The 25,054-nt window shown below is 46.4% G+C and overlaps 4 protein-coding genes and 1 pseudogene across 6 annotated transcripts; 4 read left to right on the forward strand and 1 right to left on the reverse strand.

Annotated features, from left to right (window-relative positions):
- Positions 1-1,903: 1,903 nt before the first annotated feature.
- Positions 1,904-4,078, forward strand: LOC136537648 (ankyrin repeat domain-containing protein 2A-like). Of its 2 annotated transcripts, none has more exons than XM_066529603.1 (6): positions 1,904-2,060; positions 2,204-2,361; positions 2,631-3,004; positions 3,112-3,289; positions 3,390-3,622; positions 3,723-4,078. In XM_066529603.1, exons 1-6 carry the CDS (start codon positions 2,048-2,050, stop codon positions 3,820-3,822), a joined length of 1,056 nt encoding a protein of 351 aa, XP_066385700.1. In that variant the 5' UTR covers positions 1,904-2,047; the 3' UTR covers positions 3,823-4,078. The 2 variants fall into 2 exon arrangements, with proteins under 2 accessions (XP_066385700.1, XP_066385699.1); XM_066529602.1 differs by having other exon boundaries at positions 1,922-2,060; positions 2,162-2,361.
- An 855-nt stretch (positions 4,079-4,933) lies between these two features.
- On the forward strand, positions 4,934-9,740 carry LOC136515060 (pentatricopeptide repeat-containing protein At2g35030, mitochondrial-like). The gene has a single exon (XM_066508747.1). The coding sequence runs from the start codon at positions 5,286-5,288 to the stop codon at positions 7,461-7,463; it is 2,178 nt and encodes a 725-aa protein (XP_066364844.1). The 5' UTR covers positions 4,934-5,285; the 3' UTR covers positions 7,464-9,740.
- Positions 9,741-9,849: 109 nt separating this feature from the next.
- LOC136515069 (pantoate--beta-alanine ligase-like) lies at positions 9,850-13,144 on the forward strand (annotated as a pseudogene).
- Positions 13,145-15,798: 2,654 nt separating this feature from the next.
- Positions 15,799-18,013, forward strand: LOC136537649 (uncharacterized). Its single transcript, XM_066529604.1, has 3 exons — positions 15,799-17,079; positions 17,209-17,265; positions 17,509-18,013. The coding sequence occupies exons 1-2, from the start codon at positions 15,864-15,866 to the stop codon at positions 17,223-17,225; spliced, it is 1,233 nt and encodes a 410-aa protein (XP_066385701.1). The 5' UTR covers positions 15,799-15,863; the 3' UTR covers positions 17,226-17,265; positions 17,509-18,013.
- A 3,166-nt stretch (positions 18,014-21,179) lies between these two features.
- Positions 21,180-24,342, reverse strand: LOC136537650 (B2 protein-like). 2 transcript variants are annotated; one of them, XM_066529605.1, is made up of 6 exons: positions 24,184-24,342; positions 23,233-23,874; positions 23,008-23,108; positions 22,319-22,402; positions 22,128-22,238; positions 21,180-21,708 (listed from the first exon to the last, which is right to left on the reverse strand). In XM_066529605.1, the coding sequence occupies exons 2-6, from the start codon at positions 23,849-23,851 to the stop codon at positions 21,667-21,669; spliced, it is 957 nt and encodes a 318-aa protein (XP_066385702.1). In that variant the 5' UTR covers positions 23,852-23,874; positions 24,184-24,342; the 3' UTR covers positions 21,180-21,666. The 2 variants fall into 2 exon arrangements, with proteins under 2 accessions (XP_066385702.1, XP_066385703.1); XM_066529606.1 differs by having other exon boundaries at positions 23,233-23,871; positions 24,184-24,337.
- Between the last annotated feature and the right edge of the window lie 712 nt (positions 24,343-25,054).

Raw genomic sequence — 25,054 nt, forward strand, 5'->3', positions numbered from 1 at the left:
GCTACTGCACTTTTGCAGTGGTTCGGCCGTTGTTGGGTGTTTTCCAGGCCACTTTTTAAGGCCAAAAAGACAATGGAGTTCTTCCATGTTTGGAGCTCTTTTCTTGAAAGATCCATGTTTGGAGCTCTTGCCGCACAGATTCTATCGGCCTACAGAGGAAAGGTAAATTTTTTTGTTATGCAGAGAATTATTATTGTTTTATTAATTAAGGGGCGGATCTAGCACTGAGGTGGGGATTACAGCATGCTTCACAATGGCGCCGCCACATTCTGCAGCCATCGGCTGGTTGGGAAAACCTGGGCACCGCTGAGAGTAAGGATCTTCTTGTGGCTGGCAGCTCGGCGCAGACATTGGACAGCAGATAGGCGTGCGAGACATGGGCTGGAAGCAAGAGAACAATGCTACCTCTGCGACCAAGCTCAAGAAACAATAGATCGGGCTTATTGACAGTACCCTTTATCCATTTCGTCACCCAGTAGCTACGACCGTTTCGCAGCCTGTCCATTCGCAAGGGAAATTTAGCACTACGTGCTACAAGCGCTTGGCCTTCATCTACCGCCTGGAACGCCTTCAACTCTGACCTAGTGGCGACGATTGCGTGGGCTAGCCAATGGTCAGCAACTGAAGGGGTTGGACTCGCTGTTCGCGTTGATCTCTAAGGAACGAAATGCGAGGTGTTTTCACAACTCATCCGCTTCGATCGCTGACCTGCTCCAGATCATCAAGATGGAGGTGGATCGCTGGATTGAAGCCGGGGCAGCCGGGCTTCAAATGCTCAAAGCAAGATAAGCTCTGCCTTCAGGTCTAGCGACTCTAGGTTGTTTCTTTTCATAATGTAGCCTCTATCACTCAGCCGACATTGCTGGCAATTCTTGTACCTTTGACTGCTCTTCTCCTTAATGAAAAATGATATGCAGAGCTCCTGCATATTCGAGAGAAAAAAAACACTGAGGAGAGAAAAAAAACCACTACTAAGCATGAAACTTCTCCTAAGCCCCTACACTGAGATGCTTTAACTACTCGATGAGTCGATAATGCAATAAGCTCATTTTAACTTATGTTTCTAGATCCGCTCTGATGTAACTCAAAATAACAATAAGTGGCTGTGTGCTCTTAGAAAAAAGTAAGTACTAGAAGAGTACAAGTACAATGCCATGATGAGAGGCTAAAAAAACGGCAGAAGCGCAGCGTTATTGGTTTTTAGTCGCAACAGCAGGGGAGGGAAGGTATTGCATCCGCACATTTGCTATCCCAAATCCCTTGACCCGGATTCCCCCATGCTTTGGTGGGCCCTCCATTGCATGCCATGCTGCAAGCTTGGCACCTCAAGTCCTCAACACATCTCTTTCTCTTTGGCCCACGCCACAGGGAGAGATGCTAAAGGTTTGTCAAAAGAAAATCCCAAAAGCTTCTCAATCTTTCAATTTAACTTGGTTTTTGGTTTTCTAGAGAGAGATAGCTAGTTGCTAAAAAAAACTACTGTCTCAGCCTCACCGATTTGATTATCTTTTCCTCCCGAAATCACACAAGATTGTTTCCTTTTTCCCCCTCTTGAATGAATGAACCGTGCGCAGCTTTGTTGTATTATACAGTAGATAGAAAAAAGTAGAAGGTCTCCATTTCAAAAGAGCAAACTTTTTCATTTCATTGACAACTTAAAAGAGCAAGATGTGCACCAACAAATCCTGAAAAAAAAAACGATTTTCTTTACCTGCAAAACCACCCTGAAAAAAAAATGCAAAAACACTGAAGACTTGCAATTGCAAGGAGATCTACCTGTGGTGGTGGTGCTTTTACCTCTTTTTTTTTGTTATTATCTGTGAAAGGAGATGCTCCTTGCAGCATCCATCATCCATGTGTACAAATTGCAATCACTCAACAAACGGTATATAAGCCAAATCACGGCGTGGGCGCCTCTGGTTGGTCGCCTTCTCTCCTCAGCTCAGCTCCTCTCTACAGCTGCCGCCAGAGGCACCCACCTTATCGTCATCCTCGCTCGCTCGCTCGGTTCATCGCCAGAGCTTCCTTCTTCCCCGCCCCCGTCGACATGGCTGCGCAAGGTCAGGGATTTGATTTGATTTGATTCTTCTCCATGCCATGCTTTCTCTTCTGTTCTGTTCATCTGTTCTTGGCGTGCGCGATTTGTGGCCATGAAATGAAGTAATCGAGAAGCTCAAGACGACTTGTGGTGGGGTTTGTGCAGAGGAGAAGACTGCTGCTGCTGTCACGACAGAGGAGCCTGCGCCGGCGGCGGAGCAGCAGCCTCAGCCTCAGCCTAAGCCAGCTGGGGCGGCGCGCAGGGCAGGGCCGTCGGTGCCGGCCAACCCCTTCGACTTCTCCACCATGATGAACCTTCTCAATGTACGCTGCTGAGTCGTCTTCCTCCTTTTGCTCATCAGATGCTTTTGCAAAACTCGAGATGTTCCATATGAAACTTGGTAGCAACAATTATACATATAACAAACTTAACTTAAAAAAAGGAATCAAATTTTGTGACATGTAGCCGAGTTTGATCTTATTATAGTTGAAAGAGGTTGATTAATTGGCCTACCGCCTACCTTGTGAATTTCCGACGATGGCCGGCCCTCGACATCTTTCTTGGTTGACAAATGTTGAGTTGTCGTCGGCAGGACCCTAGCATCAAGGGGATGGCAGAGCAGATTGCCAAGGACCCGGCGTTCACGGAGATGGCGGAGCAGCTACAGAAGACGGTGGTGTCCCCGCGGCAGCAGCAGCGGCAGCAGGCGCCGGCGGCGCAGCTGGACCCGCAGAAGTACGTGGCGACGATGCAGCAGCTGATGCAGAACCCGCAGTTCGTGGCCATGGCGGAGCGGCTGGGCAGCGCGCTGATGCAGGACCCGGCCGTGTCCACCATGCTGGGAGGCCTCACCAACCCGGCGCACAAGGAGCAGCTGGAGGCCCGCGTCGCGCGCATGAAGGATGACCCCGAGCTCAAGCCCATCCTCGACGAGATCGAGTCCGGCGGCCCCGCCGCCATGATGAAGTGAGCTGCTGTGGCTTGCTTTGTTCCTTGAACAAGCGATGATCGAGTACGGGAAGGAAGAACTTACCATGGTGGACGAATGATCGAATGCGTGTTTGATGGTTCAGGTACTGGAACGACCCCGAGGCTCTGCAGAAGTTCGGGCGCGCGATGGGCGTCGGCGGCGGCCCGTCCGGCGAGGCCGGCGGCGCGGAGCACGCCGAGGCGGAGGACGACGCCGGGGAGGAAGGTGAGTACGAGGACGAGTCCATTGTCCACCACACCGCGAGCGTCGGCGACGTCGAGGTCTGTGCCGCTGCCACTGCCACTGCCACGTGGTTAAGTACGATACGTTACGCCTTGCACATTTGATCACCTGACACCTGGTCGTCGGAGCTGCACGCAGGGCCTGAAGAAAGCGCTGGAGGAGGGCGCGGACAAGGACGAGGAGGACTCGGAAGGGCGGCGTGGCCTCCACTTCGCGTGCGGCTATGGCGAGCTCCAGTGCGCGCAGGCGCTCCTGGAGGCCGGCGCCGCCGTGGACGCCGTCGACAAGAACAAGAACACCGCGCTGCACTACGCCGCCGGATACGGCCGCAAGGACTGCGTCGCGCTCCTGCTCGAGAGCGGCGCCGCCGTGTAAGCCGCCCGCCCGCCCCGCCGATCTGCCATGCCGGCTCACCTGAAAGCTAAGCAGCCTGACTCTGAGACCTGCTGGTTTATTGAATTGCTCATGCAGGACGCTGCAGAACCTGGACGGGAAGACGCCCATCGACGTGGCCAAGCTCAACAACCAGGACGACGTCCTCAAGCTGCTGGAGAAGCACGCCTTCGTATAGACGCCACCGGCCGCCGGCCCGTCCTGCTCCTGTCGCCGCCGCCTCCACGTTGCTCTGCTTGCCATGCTTTGCTGATTTCTCTCCCGATCCACCTTCATCACTTAGTTGCATTGGGTGTGTCTGTATCGAGAGTATCGTCGGTCTCAGATTTTGCTTGCTGTGATCACGGTGCAATTATATTTTTATTTATCGGACTCCTCGTTCATCAGGATGTTTTCGTAATGAATAAGGAACAAATTTCCATTTCACCGTCCAATCCAATCTGTGTTTAGAGTTCCAGTTCAGAAAATTTCATTTTCAATTTAGAGATCGCTGCCAAATAGGACGAACACCCACACGCTCCACTCTGTTTCGCCACAGTGACACGAGGGGAAGGGGGCAGCGCCTCCAATTCGAAAGGACCCGTCCGCGACGTCGTATGGATGTCCTGCCAGCACTGGGAGGGAGACACACTAAGAAGATGCAGCATAAGGCGAAGAGGAGAGATGCAACCCTGATCTGCTTTTGAAACATCTAAATACAACAGTTGCAATGTACGTCTGAAGGCAGATAAAACATTTGAAACGTGCTTCTAAAACACTTGAAAAAAAACACCTGAAAACACTTAAAACCATTACAACCATATGCAACATCCAGATAAAACACATGCAACTTATGAGTGAAACATATGCAACATCCAGATAAGCACACTTACAACATGTGTCCGGAAAACACAGATGAAACATTGGTAACAGACCTTTGCAACATACGTGTACAACCATTGCAACATATGCAACATCCCGATCAACATCCATCTGAAACACTTGCAACATACCTCTGAAACACTCGAAACATATGCTTGTAACATGCGCTTTCAGTAAACCACGGCAGTCAGGCAGGCAGAGCACGACACAACGGAATCCTGGTTGTGCGGTCGCGATGGAGGAGGATGACAGCGGGCGGGCACTTGTGCGGCCCTTGGCGATAGGGCGCTCGCGGTGCCGGCGGTGGAGACGACGATAGCGAGCGGGTGGTGAGGTCGTGGGGGAGCATGCCGCGGCAGTGGTGGAGAGGAAGGCCGGCGGGAGACGGGGTAGAGAGGGAGACGAGCGGGAGCGGCGACGGAGCCGGTCACGGAGCGAATGCATCATTTTTTTTAATCTACTATTATTAGAGCGGAGCAGAGGGAGCGGATAGAAATGGCAACTTCTGCACGTCGGGTCCAACAACATGGCGTCCGCGCGGTGACGGACGTCAGGCTCCCAGCATTACCCGGCTGAATCCAATGCAATTTGGGTGGGGGAGGGCGTGTATGACGGTAATCTAAAGTGTTAGGGCCCCACGCCATTGCGAGCCTCACAGAATCAATCGGACGGTTGAGAATCGTCCCAAATTTGATCCTGGCTATATATTTGAATAACCCGAGGGACCGGCCGCAGAATTTCGCGCCACCGCGCCCGGCGGCGTCATCTTCCTCCCTCCCAATGCTTCGCCGGCGCCGGCGCGTCCTCCCTCTCCTCGTCCAGTGCTCGCAGCTCCGCCGCCACAGCACCATCCCGAGGCCCCGTCGGCCTCCGCAGCGACGCGCCCGCGGAGACATCCGTTACACCACCAGCGACGACACCCACGCCCTCGGCCTCGCGCGGCGGAGGCGCGACGCCACCGGCACCACTGCCCTCCGCTTCCACGGCACCGTCGCGGAGCCCGGTAACCCGCCGCGGCACCGCGCAGCCCACGACGACGTATGCTCGACGACCGGCCAAGGCCCCAGGCCGCAGCACGGCGCCGCGGCCACTCGTGCCGTGCTCGATGACTACGAGACGCCGGGCCGGGACGCCGCCGCCTACGCCGCCATGGTCGCCCTCCGACTCAGGGAGCGCGACCTGCCGCGTGCGGAGGCGCTCTTCGGCGCGGCGCCCTCGGCTGCTCGGGGGCTCTATCTGGACACCATCATGCTCGGCGGGTACGTCAAGGCCGGGCGCGTCGACCGCGCGCGCGAGCTGTTCGACGGGATACCGGTGAAGAACGTCGTCACTTGGACCTCCATGGTCTCCGGGTACTTCCGCGCCGGCCGCGTTCGCGAGGCGCGGGAGCTGTTTGACGTCATGCCTGATCGGAATGACTATTCGTGGACGACGGTGGTGCAGGGGTACACGAGCAATGGGATGCTCAGGGAAGCGAGGGAGATGTTTTATCGGATGCCTCACAGGAATGTGGTCGCTTGTACGGCCATGGTTAAGGCCTATGTTGACAGTGGTCAGATTCAGCAGGCGTGGGAATTGTTTGATATGATGCCGGAGAGGAATTCGTATTCCTGGAATGCCATGATTTCTGGTTTTCTCAGCATTGGGAAAGTGGCTGAAGCAGTTCAGTTGTTTGAGAGGATGCCACACAGACACAGGAATGCTGTTTCTTGGACTACAATGGTCACTGGCTTGGCAAAGAATGGTCTTGCTTGCAGGGCAAGAGAGTTCTTTGATTGGATGCCAGCGAAGGATACAGTGGCATGCAATGCGATGATCACCGTTTATGCCAACAATGGCCAGCTGAATGAGGTGCAGAGATTATTCGATTCAATGCTTGCAAAAGACCTGGTGACCTGGAGTACCATCATCGAGGCATATTCTAAGAACGAGTGTAAGCATGAAGCCTTAAACATGTTTCTTCTTATGCGCCGCTCAGCAGTATCTCCTAACATCAGAACACTAATCAGTATCCTGGTTATATCTGAGAGCACAGGTGAAGTTAAGCAAATTCACGGGTTGGTTATTACGCTTGGATTCCTGTCAGAAACTTCCTTAGGAAATGCTCTGCTCACAATGTATTCGAGAAGTGGGGATCTGATGTCTGCCTGGTTTGCCTTCCAAAGATTGGAAGAGAAGGATGCCATAACATGGACGTCGATAGTGCAAGCTTTTGCGAACCATGGCTGTGGTTACCATGCCTTACAGGGCTTTGCTCAGATGCTGAGACATGGGTATAAACCAAGTTCGACTACCTTCACTGCTGTGCTGTCTGCTTGTAGGCATGCTGGGTTGGTTGAGAAAGGTCGCAACATGTTCAAATCCATTTACCATGTTTATGGAGTAGAACCAACCATTGAGCACTACTCTTGCCTTGTGGACCTTCTAGGTCGAGCAGGATATGTAAGGGAAGCCAAGCAACTTGTTGATGGTATGCTGCCGGGTATGCGCGATGAGGCCATTCTTGCGACGCTCCTGGGAGCCTGTGTGATGCATAATGAGGTGGAGGTAGCAAGAGAAGTGGGTGAGGATCTTGTCAGATTTGACCCCTCTGGTTCCGGAGGCTATAGGCTCCTGGCCAATGTATTTGCATCACATGGAATGTGGGATGAAACAGCAAAGGTGTGGAAGGTCATGAGGGGCAGCAAGGCGAAGAGGACGACTGGTTTTAGTCAGATTGAGGTGAACATGAGGAATCATGTGTTCTACTCTAGGGATCAAGAGCATCCACAATGTGCTGAAATATATGAGATGCTGAATGACGCAGTTGTTCCTCAGATGAAGGGTTCATCATGCATGGGATTATGGGAACCGACTCTCTTGCCTGATCCACTGGTAGATCCACCGTCCCGGCGACCTTGGTTGCCTGGGCTTACTGGCAAAGTTCAAAAGAGATGTTTCTTTGTCGCAAAAGGGTAAACATGTTTTTTTGGGGGGGCTAAATACTTTTCGAGTCCAAAGATCTCCGCGGCTCTGAAAAGTTTATGGATCAGCCGAAACTGATGCAACCATTTACCAATCGTAGTGACCACAACAGGCCAGTGGTGTGGTACCTGTGTGTCATGGTCTGTACTCATTGTTGATATGTGTAAGAATCGGGTGGAAATTCCTTTTGGATATCAAAGGGCTCGGCAAGAAATTCAATTCTTCAAATACTGTCCCCCCTTGCTGAATTGTAATAATGCTGAGCATCTTCTTAGTATAGCAGCATTGCTTGTCCTGCTTTGGCATACAGTAATGATTAATGAAGAGATCTCCTTGACCTTGAAAGGAAACTGTTTATCCATTGTTCTCTCCTAGCCTACCACAACGACAAGTGGATGCAGCAGACGAGATATCCACCCTGTTCTACTCATCTACTTTTCAGCCGGCTCATGCTTATTTCGGCTTATTTTCCCTCATAGAAACACTATTGAATCAGCCGAAATACCACCAGCGGACCATCCAAGGGGATGTGGTGCAACAAATTTTTTTTGAGCAGCAAGGGCAAGTGCTCTGCCTTTTCATTTAGTAGAAAGGAGTGTCAAAATGTACAAGGAGTTAAAACTAAAAAGGGAATAAGAGCAACGAGAGAAGCAGACTAAAGAGGAAACCGAATAAAAGGAAGTTAGAGAAAAAGGCACAACGAAATCAAAGTCCACATCTACAGCTCACTCCTCCCATGCGTTCTGAACTGCCTCAAGGTCTTCTCTGATTGTCGCAAGCAGTTGTTCTGCAGTTCGCGCTGTGTACTCAAACACTCTTCGGCATCTTTCTTTCCGTAAGTTCCAGGCTCAACAATGTGGTGAGCGCGGCTTCCACGTGATGATAGAAGCCCCGTTCGCCTTACCCGGCCTTCTTTTTTTCAGCCGGAACAGTGTTTTTCTCCTACAATAATTTAGCCAGAACAGTATTTTTTTTAGCCAGTTTCAGCCAAAATTCATCAAACCGAACGGAGCCGGCCGATGATTGGTGCACTGCTTTAACCAACGCAATGTAAAACTGTAGCAGCTATGATTCACTAAAATGTTTATAAACTACATGGCTATTTGAGAGCCAATCACGATCAGGGACGGAGCCAGGATTTGACCATAGGGAGGGCCGTTTTGGTATACTAATGATAACCACATATGATAAAATATGTGTGCGCACATACACATATAGGTATATTGAGTTAGCAAGAGTATAAATAATAGCCAAATCAATATTTGATTTGCGATACAAAGAAGAGATGATACAACATTAATTAGTAATTTTTATTAGCTAATTAAGGGGTTATATAGTGGGTATTAGGAAGGTTTGGGGGGGGGGGGGTGTTTGCCCCCCTCTCCCTCCGTCCCTGATCATGATTAATATATCTATCAGGTGGGGGATTCTCTCCCCTCCCGTCGACTTATCAAAAAAAAAAGTTCCAGGCTGTGTAGATGATGATTGTTGCTCAACAATTTTAGCATGGACGAGGGTGTCAAATACAATAGAGATGCATTATGCATACTAGTGGACATGCACGGCACGTGTCTGTTAGAAAGATTTATTCACAATCAAGCAAATTATCATGTGCATGTAATATTCTATATATTGACCTTATGTCCATGTTAAGCCGCCTTCTACACTTAAACTATCATGTGCTACTACAAACAAGGAATATGACACAATACATCGAGTTGCCTAGCAAATGTATTAGTACAGATTGTGTTAAAACTTAGAAATCGGTATGCAAGTATACACATTGTAGTACATGTTATGATGGAAGTTCTGAACTAAAATAAGTATTAAATTAATGAAGATTGGTATTGACAGTTGGCCGATTTATTTTAGACTTCTGATGCAGCTATGTTCTGAAGCAACAGCCTACCAGCTTATGCCTTCTTAAGGGTCTAGGTGTCCCTTTTTTTTTTCTTCTATAAACAGCTTAGTTCATCTGGGCTGAGCTAATATGTAAAGAAACAGTAGCATGTTAAAACAAGCACAAAGCTTGGTCATGTCGAGACTAAAGCATTTTAGCCAACTATATTTTACAAAAAAAAAAAAGATCACACAAGAATGAATTGGAAATGAAAGAATGCCTTTATTGACCATCCCAATAAAATAATTTTATTTTCTCATGATTCCCCTGATAAGATCATGACAACACAAATTTTTTGAGATTTCTTGAGCAGGACAACCTTCTCGGTTATTTTGGGCCATGATATAGTCTGAATCTCAAGATCATTGGCCTCTAGCCTGCATGAAGGTAAACAGAGTAAGGGCAAAGTCATTGCGCTGAGCTAAACAGAAAAAAAAAAGATTAAGCATGAAAAACAAAAGCAGAAAAGTTACTTGTCATAATAGAACTAGCGAACATTGAGTGTACTTCTTAACTGTACAAAGAACTTGAGGAAGTTGGAGAAGTCTAGATGGGCTCTTACTTCCATAACTCGGCAATCTCCGGTAGTCGGACAACTCTATTTCAGGTGGAATATTCAAAGGACCTCCACGACAAGGCGGCGATGCGGGCTTGGTCGCGCCGCCGCCGCGCGGAGGGAAAGGCCGTCGCTTTAGTCCCCACGATGGGCTTCCTCCACGAGGGCTACCTCTCGCTCGTCTCCGCGGCCGTGGCGGCCTCCGCCGGCCCCGTAGCCGTCGTCGTCTCCATCTACGTTAACCCCAGCCAGTTCGCCCCCACTGAGGACCTCGCCACGTACCCCTCCGACTTCGCCGGCGACCTCCGCAAGCTGGCCGCCACCGGGGTCGTCGCCGCAGTCTTCTGCCCCCCGGACCTCTACGTCCGCGGTAGCGCTGACCGCCCCTCTGCGGCCAGGCGTGTCCGGGGGCGCGGTGTCGTGCCTGGAGGACTGCCGGTGGGCATGCACACGAGACGTGGGTTCAGGGTGGAGCAGCTGGAGAAGGGGCTGTGCGGGAGCAGCAGGCCCGTCTTCTTCCGCGGCGTGGCCACTGTGGTCGCCAAGCTGTTCAACATCGTGGAGCCGGACGTCGCTGTGTTCGGGAAAAAGGATTATCAACAGTGGTGCCTCATCTGCCGGATGGTAACAACTTTGACATCGATACACAAACATAATTTCTTCTGTTTACAATCAGCAATTGTCAAATTTCAATGGTTCAAGTACATATCTGCAGAAAAAGACAGCCATGGCAAATTGAAGCCAAATAGGCCTTAGACCATCAACCATTCAGACAATTACTTTTGCTCTAGACCTCTGGTTTATTGCTGCTTTCACCAAGCTGAAAACCTGGCACCAGTCCCCCTAAAAGAAACAAAAAATTGGCACCGGGTATCTCTTTAGAAGCCAACTTTGCTTGTTTTCTGTTTTCATGTTCACTTCCACTCTAGCCCCATGTAATGTGTCTTAGCTATTTATCTCAGATCAAGTTTATTTGATTTCTTTGTGTTACTGATACAAGCTCTTGCTGTTTTCAGGTTCGCGATCTCAATTTTGCTATACAGATAGTTGGTTCAGAAATAGTGCGTGAAGCTGATGGTCTTGCCATGAGCTCTCGCAATGTAAATCTGTCACACGAGAATAGGGAGAAGGTCTGTCTTTTACTGGAAGTTGCAATTTGTTTTTTGTAATGTACCTTTTTTTTACTATGTTGTACAACAATCACCAAAAAATAGAGAAGCGAGGTTTAAGCATTTTGTAGAAAAAAACTTATTGTCCAGTTTCTTCAGTGTTTAATTTAATCAGGTTGGATTCATGCAGCAACTTTCCTGCAGTAGCCATGGTTGTAAACTATACTCTGTTAAGTTAAGACGACTAGTAAATTGCCATTACCGTTTCGGTTCTGCTTCGCTGTCCTTGTGCAGACCCAAAAGCTATTGTCAGTTTATCATCACAACAATCTTAAGGTAGTTCATAGAATTAAATAATAAGGGAAGAATGGGAATTAATCTGAAAATGCAAATATGATGATTTTAGGTCCTTTCAAAAAAAACATGATGATTTTAGGCTAAAATGTGGTAGTCGACTGCATGTAAAATTTCTAGAAGAAACCATAATTTTCAAACTGTTACTTATTATGCTGATTTTCGCATGTACTAGATTACCCTTCCCTATGGTGTTGCTTCCAGGCTATAGATCAGAAGATAATGGTAGCTTTGTTGTTTCATTGTTACAACTTAACAATTTGATTTGTTTGTTAATAAAGTTTTGCTGCATATGGATTACCTTCGGAGGTAACTTTTGTAAACATCTTTGTTCCTTCTCACAATAAACCTAGCTGTTAACTGTGGTCATTCCTTTGTTAGGCGTTATCAATTAGTAGATCACTGGTGGATGCTAGAACCGCCGCCCTCAGTGGAAGCAATCATAGCCAACATATAAAAGATCAAATAGTGCAGACACTTGCTGAAGCTGGTGGCCAGGTTGACTATGTTGAGGTAATATGTTGTACTATGTCTCTGTGCTGCTCCTGAGCAATACTACGTTTCGTAGCTATTCCATTAGCGATTGAGTTTTCTGCTATCTCACCGATCATAGGTTTTTCATCGTACTGTGTTTCTTTTAGTAGTGTAGTGGTGCTGGGTTCCCCCTGGGGAGGGGAAACTGCTGAAATATGCATGACTGACATGTTGCAAATTTATTGCCTCCAAATGACAGGAGAATTCAGTACAACTAAACCTACCCTTTTTTTGTTATGATGAGAACCCAGTGCTTACCTGATATGATGACTACTTCTACCTGTTTTGATTAGGCTATTCTGTTAGGTAAAGCATATATCGATGATGATCAAGTGATTCCATATTTATTGATTCAATTCAAAGTCGACCTCTATTTGGTGTTAATGCAGATTGTGGAGCAAGAAAGCTTGGTGCCTGCGGAGAGGATGGACCGTCCTTGTGTAATTTGTGTCGCAGCATGGTTCGGAAAGGTCAGGCTAATTGACAATATCGAAATCCAGTCCACGTCCTCTGATGGATAACTCTGCTGTTTGTCTATCTGCTGAGCCTTGATGAATGGAGATGCAGACACGGATTCTTGTTATGTAACGAGTTATACCGACACGCTTTCTTGTCTCAAACACCTTATGCCTGAATGGCTAGAGTTCTCTGAATAACAAATACTGAGGCTGTGTTTGTGCACTGCTTGCTCTTCTACGCTGTAATGCATATGCTCATCTAGACTTTTACAACAGACTAGTGTATATTAGCCGGTGAACATTGTGGTCCATAATATCTCTCCTCAGCAAGCTCTAACAGCAAGTCCCATGAACGGATTTCTGTTGGAAATGATGGAGGTCCTGCCCCAGTGGAACCGTTGAGTGATGTTTTTGATGAGGCTAAGGAAAGGAAGCTATTGATGAATCAATAGAATCAGAAAATGGACCCCTGGCACATTTTGAGGCAGTTTCTTTATTGGAAATTTAGCCTGCCTTTTTCCTTCCGGTGATAAAATTTTGACTGTTTCATTACACATGCAAAATGGTTGCTGCAAACTACTGATGGAATTTTGTGGTGGACCCAAATACTACTAGCATTGAATCTGATCATGTTTTCTCTCATTGGATTATTGCTTTCCGATTCGCTCTGTTAAACACACCAAATCTAAAGCTCTGTTGCGCTGTCTACAAAACTTGGACGCTTGGCCTCTTCAGACTGCAGAGTTGAGCTGAGTACTTTTTTTTATTTGAGTGGAACTCCCCCTAATTTTTTACTATTTAACCTTTTTTTTAATAAAATTTACATTTGGCCCACTGAGAAACTTAAACTCATATTTGGACCCTAGGGGTCAACGCCATGAGTTCTGGCGCCGAGATAACACGTCTCGGCGCCACCACGTGGCCATAATACATGGCGCCGACTTCGACGCCACGGACTCTGGCGCCGACTTCAGATAATTAAAAAGCTAGCGTGTAGCAGTGCCCTTGCGTCAGTGCCCTTGCGTCAGGATGGAGCAGCCGCACCACGTGCGTGTCAAGGAGCTCAATGACCAGGTACGCAGCATGCTTCGATTCGCGCGGACGGCATCGCTTTGCAGTGCGCGCACAGAGGCGTGGGCGACGGAGTGGGCAGTGATGGGACTAAGGTGGGACGGCGTGCGGGGCTCATGCACTTGAAAGGAATAAAAAACAGCAGGCCATCGTTTCGTGCTTCACGCACTGTCAATCGTGCTCGTGTCATGCCTGTTTGATAGGAGTAGTAGGAGGAGGAGTACGTACACTGGCGGAGCCAAGGGGGGGCTGGCAGGGGCCATGCCCCCCCCCCCCCCCCCCCCCCCCAATATTTCACAATAAAAAAAAATTAGTAGTATGACTTAATAGTTTTTATTTATATTAAGAGAGAGATTATATAAAATTCTTGTCATATATACCTATTAATATCTTCTAGATAATATAATCATACAAAACACAACTAGATAATAAAATTATCGCAATGAAAAAGACCGAGTCGATACTCAAAAGTCATCATATACGTCTTGCTGTTAACGGGCATATCACTTACCACTGAAAAAATAACGTCTTAGATCCTAGAATACATATAAGAAATTGCGAGCACCCGTTCAAGTCAGTGAATTAATTTCGATAGTCATCACAAGGAACCTAAGGAGTTGAGTTACACTTAGTTTTTACATGTTAGCTCTTTTGGCCGGCCTCCCCCTAAGTATAATTCCTGGTGGCCGGCCTCCCCTAAGGATAATTCCTGGCTCCGCCACTGAGTACGTATCAGGCTATCAGCTTAGCTGCTGCAGTATTGGTTTTATAAAAGAAAAGTATTGGTTTGCTTACCTCGGCCGTGCGTGCTCAACATCACGTACGCTCTGGTTAATTTCCTCCATGGAGCTAGCTAGCTATAGGGGCTTAATTTGGTCGGGCCACGCTGTGTGCGTCCGATGCACCCTCTCTCTACTTACTCCTACCAGTGGTGTTAATAAGCATGCATGCAGCGAGACACGACGTCGTTCGAGCTGTGGATCATATATATCGGAAGGCTTCTTCGAACTGATGGGGTGTTTGGTTCTCTAGTAACTCCTACAATTTATGTTACATCAAATATTTAGATACTAATAAAGAGTATTAAATATAGATTAATTATAAAATCAATTATATAGATGGAGGCTAATTTGCGAGATTATTTTTTTAAACCTAATTAATCTGTTATTAGCACATGTTTACTCTAGCACCACGGTGTCAAATCATAGATTAATTAGGCTTAAAAGATTCATCTCGTAAATTAGTCGCAAGTTGTGTAATTAGTTTCGTAATTAGTCTATATTTAATAATCCATACATGTGTCTAAACATCCGATGTGACAGGAATTTTAAGAGCGTCAGTAGAAAACCAAACAGGGCCTGAGTTTGTTATTATTTCTTAATTATTGTCGTCGTTCTTTGATAAGCTGTGTGTGTTATTCTCATTACAGGTATGATAGATACAGCAAACCAATTATGTACTGTTCTCCATTTTATAAAAGGCGTGACTTCTCATCGCGTGTATAATTTTATAAAAAAAAGTATTGGAGTAGTTCTCTTATCATTTGTCTTCTTAGCCACGGGAGAAGGAGTGCATGCGCGCTGAACTACAGCTTAAAAGCACAACTGCTGGTGCCACCTGCCGCTATGCTGGCTGGTTTGGTGTGAGAGAAAAATACTGTTCCGGCTGGAAATTTACGATCGTTTACGACCAAGCAAACAGGCTGAGCTGATAGCCTGATACGTACTCCTCATACTACTACTCCTATCAAACAGGCACGACACTAGCACGATTAACAGTGCGTGAAGCATGAAACGATGGCCTGCTGTTTTTTATTCCTTTCAAGTGCCTGAGCCCCGCACGCCGTCCCGCCTCGTCCCATCGCTGCTCACTCCGTCGCCCACACCTCTGCGCGCGCACTGCAAAGCGATGCCGTCCGCGTGAATTGAAGCATGCTGCGTACCTGGTCACCGAGCTCCCTGACACGCACGTGGTGCGGCTGCTCCATCCTGACGCAAGGGCACTGCTACACGCTAGGTTTTTAATTATCTGAGGTCGGCGCCAGAGTCCGTGGCGCCGAGGTCGGCGTCATGTATTATGGCGCCGAGGTACCGGCCACGTAGGATTTTCTTCTGTGCACGGCCTGTTACCTCGGCGCCAAGATCTGTGGCGCCGAGACGTGTTATCTCGACGCCAGAACTCATGGCGCCGATCCCTAAGGTCCAAAGATGAGTTTAAGTTTTTCATGGAATATGTAAATTTTATTAAAAAAAAAGGTTAAATAATAAAAAATTAGGGGAAGTTGAGCTGAGTACTTGAGTCAGTGCAGTGCAGGCCTCCCGGTCCTCCACAGAGTTCCACAGGGCACCTCCCTCCACAGAAAGGCTGCGGGCTGGTACTAGGCCTTGGCCTGCTAGCAAAGCCCGCAGCAAAATGGAACGGAAGGCCTACCTACCCTGCTCCGCCTCCGCCCCGTGCTTGCGCCGCTGTGGCCGGCCTCCCGAGCTGGAAGGCACTATGGAGGTGCTGCCGGATGACGTCGTCGGAGAGATCCTCCTCCGCTTCCCACCGGCCGACCCCGCGAGCCTCGTCCGCGCCGCACTCGTCTGCAAGCCCTGGTACCGCATCGTCTCCGGCCCCAGCTTCCGCCGCCGATTCATGGAATTCCACCGCGTAGCTCCACTGCTCGGCTTCCTCTGCAACACCTCCAACCCCAACGCCCGATTCGTCCCCACCTCCTCCTTCCGCCCGCCAAACGCCGACGACCTGATCGCGCTCCATGACTGCGAGGGGGTGGTGGAGGAGGAGGTGGTCTGGGACTGGGACTGCGTCGCGCTCGACGCACGCCACGGCCTCGTCCTCCTCTACTTCGTCGTGGGTGAGGACCAGGACGACCTCGTCGTCGTCTGGAACCCAACAACCGCCGAGCGATGGGAGATATTCCCAGTCCATGACATCTGCGACTGCGACCGCTTCGAGCGGTACGCTACTGTGCTCTCCGCGTCCACTGCCAACGGCCACCTCGACTGCCACGACAACATGCCCTTCGTCGTCGTTCGCGTGGTCACCCAGAGCCACAACCAGCGCAGGTGCTTGCGCGTCTACTCATCGGAGGATGCCTCTTGGAGCGAGCAGACTCTGCTCCCCGAGTGCATTGTAGATAACGCACCCACTGCCCTTGTGGGGAACACACTCTACTTCATGGCTGATTCTGGCGCAGGGGTTCTTAGTTTTGATTTGGACACATTGGAAACATCTGTGATTCACCTACCTCCAGCTTCCAAGTGTGCTACTGTGCTCATGGCGATGGAGGAGGATGGTGGTCTGGGATTTGCAAGAGTGGATATGGACGCCAGACTCTCCCTCTGGTCAATGGAGGCGAATCCGAACGGAGACATGGGATGGACACAGACTAGAGTCATTGAGCTTGAGAAGCTGCTTCCTGTCGACGCCGACTCCATCTTTTGTAGTTTCCTTGGCTTTGCGCATGCTGTTGGTGTCTTTTTTGTGGCGACGTATGATGATGGATTATTCAGTTTCGATCTTAAGTCTGGTCGGGTGAGGGAGGTATACGAGGAGGAATGTGATGTATTTGACTACCTCGGTCGTGTTCCCTGTGTTGTTCCCTACACGGGCTTCTGCACTCCAGGTACAACTTTGCTTGGTTTATGATTTGCCAATAACCTACTTGAAAAACATGGATAGTATAATGATGGTATTCAACCCCAGTTGTGCTGTTACCATAATTGTGTTTCTTAACTCATGATAAATTTTGCAGCTTGCATTTTTCATTGATGCGTCGGGATCTGGAATTATGTATGCTGGGGTCTAAATGGTAAGCCTTGTGTGATGTAACAATTAATCGTTTGGTATTTGATTGTTCCCTTAATGCTGCCTACACACTTGTACTGAAAATTGTGAGTAAGTTAGAATAGTGTGTATTTGTGTGTGGTGCTCTCCTAATGCTGCCTACGTACTTGTACTGAAAATTGTTAGTATGTTGGAATAATTTGCATGAATTCATGGCTATCACATTGTTCCGTATAATTTTAATGTTCTCTGTTACTTTTTCATGCAGCTTGTCACCGCTACCAGCACAAAGAAACCTGACCTCTTCTTTGGTGTGGATCCATTCAAAGAACAAGAACTTGACCGTAGATGTCAAAGGGAACTCAGAGTTAAATGTAGATTTTTCGTTTTTTACATTTTCCAGACAAGGTTCAAGTCATCTGATCCATTTGCTGCTGCTTGCATACTATTGAATCAATGAATGGAATGTTTTTGTTATGGCATCTGCTGTCTGCAAATACCTTTATAATCAAATTTAGGCATTAATCATCTGCCACCTGCACAACACATGCACAATTGCACATTGTGCATCGTTATGCAGTATAAATCAAACAAATGAACAGTGTGACCATATGAGAAGGCTAATACAGAAGAATTGCCTTGTTATATTATAAATTCTACTGGTCATGTATAGAGCCATCCACACCCCTTCCTTTTCGGTTTGGGTGGGTCTGTGGGGTTTTGTTTGTTTTTTTCGGCTTGCTGGGTTTCTTTCTAAATCCAGCAGGTCTTGTACTCCTCTATCTTAATGAAATGATACGCAGATCTCCTGCGTAGTTCGAGAAAAAAATATTATAAGTTCTGAAATACATGAAGTAACTATTTATGTTGTAAACTCAATTTCTTGTGATATACCTGGGAAATTCTGTGATATTCACTTATAAAGTTATGACTCATCAATGTAGCCACCACACATCTGTATTACACTACTAGGTATTGGCCAGCGTGTCGCTACACGCCATAAATTTGTACTAAAATTGTCTGAGCCCGTGAAAATTAGTTTTTAAAAAATTGCACTGCCAATTGCAAACTGTGTATAACTTTTGTAATACAAAACCGAATTAATTATTCTTTTCTTCTGTCCCATTACCAAAATAAAACATCGTAAAATAGCAACAATAGTCAGATTCTACAATGATCAATGCAAAATAAATAGAATATATGTACCAGTTTCTCTAGATCTCTAGAAAACATGACATTAGGGGCGTCTTAGCATTGGTAATTCTCTGAAGTACTCAAACACGGAGAAAAAAGGACATATTGCTGAATCTTCTGAGCTTGTGAGATACATTCCTTAAAAAAAACAAATCAATGTCAACATTACATTAGCTTCTCTCATTAGTCACCAGATTCACTTTATATAGTTACCAGAGGCTTGGCGCCTAAATCTCAAGCATGGACAATCAATCCGGCTGGACATATTGGTTGAATCTCAAGCATGGGCAATCAATCCGGCTGGACATCTTAGTTCTCAACTGCCCATTGATACTTGATCCCCTCTGAAGCCTGCCAATAACAAAACTACCAGAACACTAAGGCTGCATTAAGTGCATCTTTTTTTTTGTGCAGATGAAGAGTTCATGTGAGTGGTCTATATGTCCATTGGATGCATAATTGCTCAGCTCTTCACTATCTTCCCCTTCCCACTGTCTTTGTGCAGCAAAATTTCTATGCAGCAGTAGCACCAGTTACAATACCTGAGAAATCTAGCAAAAATAGCAATGACCTTAGAACAGAAATGAAGCATACTCCCTCCGTCTCTGGATAGAAGGCGCAACTCCCTTTGGCACAAAGACCAATAAGTAAATTAACTCCTACACATTAAAGCCGTTTTGGTTCTCCATCTAATTTACTGTGATGCCACATGCGTGCATGCAGAAACGGTCTAGCCAATTAGCTTCCAGCATTCATGCATGCATGCTGCACAAATGCATTCCCGAGGGAGCTCAGGAGTCAGATTTGGTCCTGCATTAGTTGTTGCATGCGGGAGCTAAAGTGCAGACGCCTTGTATCATAGGACTAAGAAAAAAAACAGTTACGCCTTATATCCTGGGACGGAGGGAGTATATGGCAAGCCTACATAAAACAACACTTACTTATCAGAATGGAGGCTTGCGCACAATAGTTCCGGCATATCTTCGCTAGCTGTTAATTGCTAAGCTATTTAATTTACACATACAGCTGACATTAAGACCAAGAAGAATCCCATATTACTCTCCTTGTCCCACTCAGAAATAGCATTGCTTGGTTGTCCCAAGCTGGGTAAGTAGAGATCGAGTGGGTGTGGATGATGCTGGTGCTTTCTTTAGCATGTAGGTATCTGCTTGTGTCTGGAGTTACAGAGTCGTTGGTCAGTTGATTTGATTCATTGAAAAATGAGTTAATTGCAACCAAGTCAAACATCACAGAACCAAAGACCTACTCGATCCAATTTCTTCCTTGCTTTCTATGCTTTGCGGCACGTGAGTAGAATGTCGACAGCTCCTACCACCTAGAACACATCGTTATGGATTACATGAATGCTTTAATGGTTTACTTTGCATTACTTGAACAAACACCTCGAAGGTGACTGGAGTACGTGTACTTTGGCATTACCTCCCTGCTGCTGGCTTCAGTCTTGTAGATTTCAGAAGTTAACTTGAAATAGTTGAGTTACCTAGTCAACAAAGAGGTTCAAAGATCGAAAGATAATATAGCAGAGTTAATAGAGAGACTTTGTAAAGCCAATTTATCATTGATAAATCAGCAAGTCCCCACGGAGAGAAGAGCAAGTTGGGTACCGCATGGAAGGAAGCATAGCACCATTTTTTCCCTTAGACAAACTTGGTATTCATTTTCAGATTATTGGCGATTCCAAGCTCAAGATGGAGGTTGAAGTTTCTATAGTGACAAAAACATAATACATATCGTTATGCATGTGTTCCTTGCGTCCTTCCCTAGGGTAGGGTAGGCTATAGTTGCCAAACGCACCGCTAGGAGAATATCTTCGTGGGACAGTCATCATATATTTCTATCCCTCTCTATCTCCTAATAAAACAAATGAAAAAAAAAGGAATTAGATGATTTCATTTCCCTGGGTATCTCCTCCCCACCTGTGGGTCAGTCACCCTTTCTAACATCTAGAGACGAGCATCGCTCTCAATGAGATGAACGGATGTGAACATCGCTCTCAATGAGATGAACGGATGTAAACCAATTTAATCGCATGTCGTCTTCAAAGCTGAAACGTCAATTGTCCAACGGTTCACGACTGGGATTTCTGGGCCTCGGATTACTGACAGCATACCCTCCGGTGAGAGCAGCAGCACTCACCAGCTGAAAGGCATGTCCAGACAGACAGTTCACCAACAGCCAGCTGCTAGTACTTGCCTGTCACTGACCGAGAGGCGAGAGCAGTTGAACAGATGCAATCAACCAACTTTTATATGTTGTTTAGGCCCTGTTTAGATCTCACCCAAAAACCAAAAATTTTCAAGATTCTCCGTCACATCAAATCTTACGGCACATGTATGAAGCATTAAATGTAGGTAAAAAGAATAACTAATTGCACAGTTTGTCTGTAATTGACGAGACGAATCTTTTAAGCCTAAATAGTCCATAATTGAACAATTTTTACCAAATACAAACGAAAATGCTACAGTAGACAAAAGCCAAAAATTTTCGGAACTAAACATGCCCTTAACACACCAAGTCCCGGTTGGAGCACCTGCAACCCAAAACCTGCGGCTGGACACAATGTTCCACAAGCCACCATATTATAAATAAACTATAGCTTTTGGCATCCACAGCATCCAAACTGATTAAATAAATCATGAAAGATTATGAAATCAATGAAAGATGCTGGGCTGTACTACAGCGCAAATGCGCACAGCATAACATGAACCAGAAGCCAACACTCCGTGACAGTGCAAAAAGCAGCAGCATTAAGGCAAATGCAAAGGAGGTTCAAGGTACAACAGAGTACAAAATACACACCCGGAGCACCGGCAACTGACATCACCGGCCCTTACTTAGGGCCGCATGCATCTTAACCATTACACATAGTATACAGACAGGCACCCATCTTTTGGAGACCCATTCTGCCCAGGTATACCCACTCTACTAGGACATGTAGATAGATAGCAAAACATACACACTCCAACTCAGTTGGTCCAAGATTGGTTTGGTTCTTGACGACGACAGACACAACGCAGTACACTGACAGGCTCACAGCTTGTTTGAGGGGACCTTCCAAGTAACAGGTCCTTGCTTCCATCCAGGGTAGGGAAAAACAAAACTAGCAGCAGCTTGCACTTAAATAAACAACATTGCCAATCACCATCCACAAAACATACAAGGATGATTGATATTTACTAGAAGCTCACAAGGCAACCACCTCCCCAACAGCTCAGATGCCTTCCTTCTCGCATAGGTCTAGCAGCGACAAGGTCTGCAAATTTAAATTTCATGAGAATGATTGACATGACAACTGGACAACAACATTATGAGATGATGCATAACGAAAATAAAATAGTCTGGCCCAAATCTAAAAGTAAATTCCATGCCCATAAGTTCTATAATACCAGCATGTCAATGGCACAAGGGTATTGACATGCTTCTTTGAAGGAGGGTTAGCTGAAAACATCATCCATTTTATGCTCAATATCAGACAAATGATGCAAATGACATGTGCATGGAATTGCACAGGAGACATCGAGAAAGTCACAATTATGCTTTTAAACAAGAGAATGTTGTGCTTCGTGCAGAACAAAGTGTATCCCCGTGCATAGCAACGCTAATAAAGTTTCATTATACAAGGGAGCTTTCATTGTATATTCATGTGCACAGCAGACTGGATATGCTATATACCTCCGCGATGGAGAGCTCAAGGCGAAACTTTGGGCCATCATAATGGTGCAAAACTGGCCTGAAGGAATCCTCTTCCAACGGCTTGCAAACCTTCCTAATGCGGATCCTCACCTAACAAGATGAAGGTGTCAGAGCAAAAAAACAATCAAAAGGAAATGAGAAATGAACATAATGACAAATGTTATCAGTACCTGCGCTGGGAATCTAGATTCACCTTTACACTTCTTATCCTCCCATGCAGTGGGATCGATATTAGACCCACCGAAACTGGCAGCCTAAGCAAATTCGTTTCAAAAAACAAAAGATAAAAGTTTCTTAGATTTATACTGAACTGTGGTTGGAATTTAAAACTTCAATATAAAAATACAAATGTGTGGAATCAAAGTAAGACTAAGACATTTTATTTACTGAAACCAACTAAAATGATGAAACAGTGATCTAACAGAAATGGGTAGCAACAAACAGTATAGATCTAGACGTATACGGAGCACACCTACACCGAACTACAAAATAATGTCAACAATTTTTACCGGTACACCAACAGTGCGCAAAACAATACAAGGGATTGAATACAAGCTAAAACCTGACCATTAAAAGACTGCAAGTCATCCACCTAAAATGTAATCAAATCATGCCTCTTTGATGCATTTGCTGTAGTAGCTGGATGTTTCTTTTTAAGTATCAACAAACCAACAGTAAGAAGTTACATATAACTATACAAGGACACAAGGGAACGAAAGATCAAGTCAAGCTTAAAATAGTCTATCTAGAATGGTAATAATGGACACATTTTTTTTTGTTCAACGTATCATATACATGGCAAGTGTTCAACAACTTCAGAGAGGCTTTGCAGGAATCAGGAAATCAGATAATCACACACCTCAAATACCCCATGAAGCTGGTGAGTCGTATAGTTATAGAGGAAAAGAGGCAGGCCAGGAGTAATTGCTCGGACTGAATCACGATATCTTGCTGGCAATCCTGCAGAAGAGCAACAGATCTTAAGATACCATTATCAAATTAGTATATACACTGGTATCGAAACTATTTTCAAGAACAGTCATCATTTGATTTCTCAAGAGATACAAGAACATACAACACATACCAAAAAGCTGCCTCTTGAGATCCTCCTGCATGGTATCGTTGTTGCAGACAAAGATGTATCCACCAAGGACTTCATTCCTCGGTAGCATTTCACTTGTTGGCAATGTCTTGAAGCGCTTGTCAACCATAGAATTGCCGTTGGCGCTCCCATTGCTGTTTCCTCCATTATTGTTACTGCTGCCATTGTTTTTCCCATTGGCGTCTTTCCCGTTAGGGCTATTGGAGTACTTGTTCACCCCAACATTCATCTTGAACGCATTGACATTGGCATTGCTCCCCTTGGGGTACATTGGGTTCATGTTATATGGCATGTTGCGGAAGGGGAGCTTCATGGTGGTGGCGGCCTCGTTCATCTTGAGATCGTTCATCTTGAGATCCAGGTTCATGAGGCCGAGGTTGATGTGGTCCATCCTGCTGTCGTCGTGATGCTGGTAGGACGTCTTGTCCCACTGCTTGGCGTCACGGACGGTGTTCATCCTCGCGTAGTCGAGGTCGTTCATCCTCTCGCCCTTGGACCTGGTGATCTCCGCCAGCTTGGACGTCATGAGAGACCACTGGCGGTCCTCCACCACCTTCGGCTGCCCACGGAGCTCGTCCCCCAGATGCCACAGGCTGTCCATGGCTCGTCCAATCTAGGTACCTACTGCAAGAGAGAGAAAGTATCAAGATCAACACGCGCACACATGAGGTCAGTGAAGAGATGGCCCTAGAAACAGGATCCTATACTAGAATGAACAGATCGCCCATCCGAGCCGGAACCAGGGGCGGACCCAGTGAAGGACATGGGCGTACAGATGCACAGCCGGTGATTTTTGCGAGGCAATCGAAGTCAGTAGGCGTAATAGATGTAATTAGATCAGACCCGAATACAGATGGTCAATTAGGGTTTGGGTGCCCGGTTTCGCGCAGCAGGAAGGGGAGACGGGGACCAAGACCAAAGGGGTGGGCGTACCTGGTAGTGCTCGTCGCCGGCGAATGGCCCGGAGATGACCTGGGCACCTGGCGTAGGGCGGCAGCGACGGCGGCCCAGTCGTCGCCACCCACGAGACGACAGTGAGAGAGGGCGGAGGCTGGGAGTAATGGAAGGAGGAGAGAAGGCAGGCAGGTTCCCGTGTAGGCCCGTTTAAATGGACCTGCGGCAGGCTGGAGAGACCGAGAAATTTCGAGATTTGATGACGCCGAATTCATGTGTATTTTTATTTGAAATTGTCTTTTATAAAATTTGACACCTACAGCTACAGCATCTCTAACGGTTCGCTATCCTCGTTTCCATTTAAATAAAATTCGTTCTCTGTATCTTCTCACTTTCAACAAATAATTTATATCTTGTTCTCTTTCCGTCCACGGTTGCAACTTTGACTAAAATTATATGAAAATATATTAACACTCATAAGATAAAATAAGTATTATTAGATTAGTTATAAAATATAATTTCATAATAAATTTATTTCAAGACATAAATGCTAATATTATTTACTATAAGCTTAGTCAAAGTTGGGCTAGTTTGACTGGCACGCTTCCCATAGTTACATTCTTTTCTGGACATAGAGAGTACGTATTATAGGACACTCTCACTAAAGAAGAAGACAAAGGCCAGACCTAGCAAATCTACTATGTAAATAAAGGGCAAATGTCTTCTAAGTCTAAGGACATATTTGGATAAGACCCTAAAATTCAGATTTTTTATAAAAATAATCTATGTTGTTTCAATTATATGTCTATGTATTAAACTATTTTCAAATTTGACACGGTTTAGTTTTTTTCAAAACTAACATTTTTGGCCACGCCTCTTGCGGTGGCGCGGCGAAATCAAGCCGCCGCGT

Source organism: Miscanthus floridulus, chromosome 2, assembly GCF_019320115.1.
Source record: "Miscanthus floridulus cultivar M001 chromosome 2, ASM1932011v1, whole genome shotgun sequence".
Taxonomy (NCBI): domain Eukaryota; kingdom Viridiplantae; phylum Streptophyta; class Magnoliopsida; order Poales; family Poaceae; genus Miscanthus; species Miscanthus floridulus.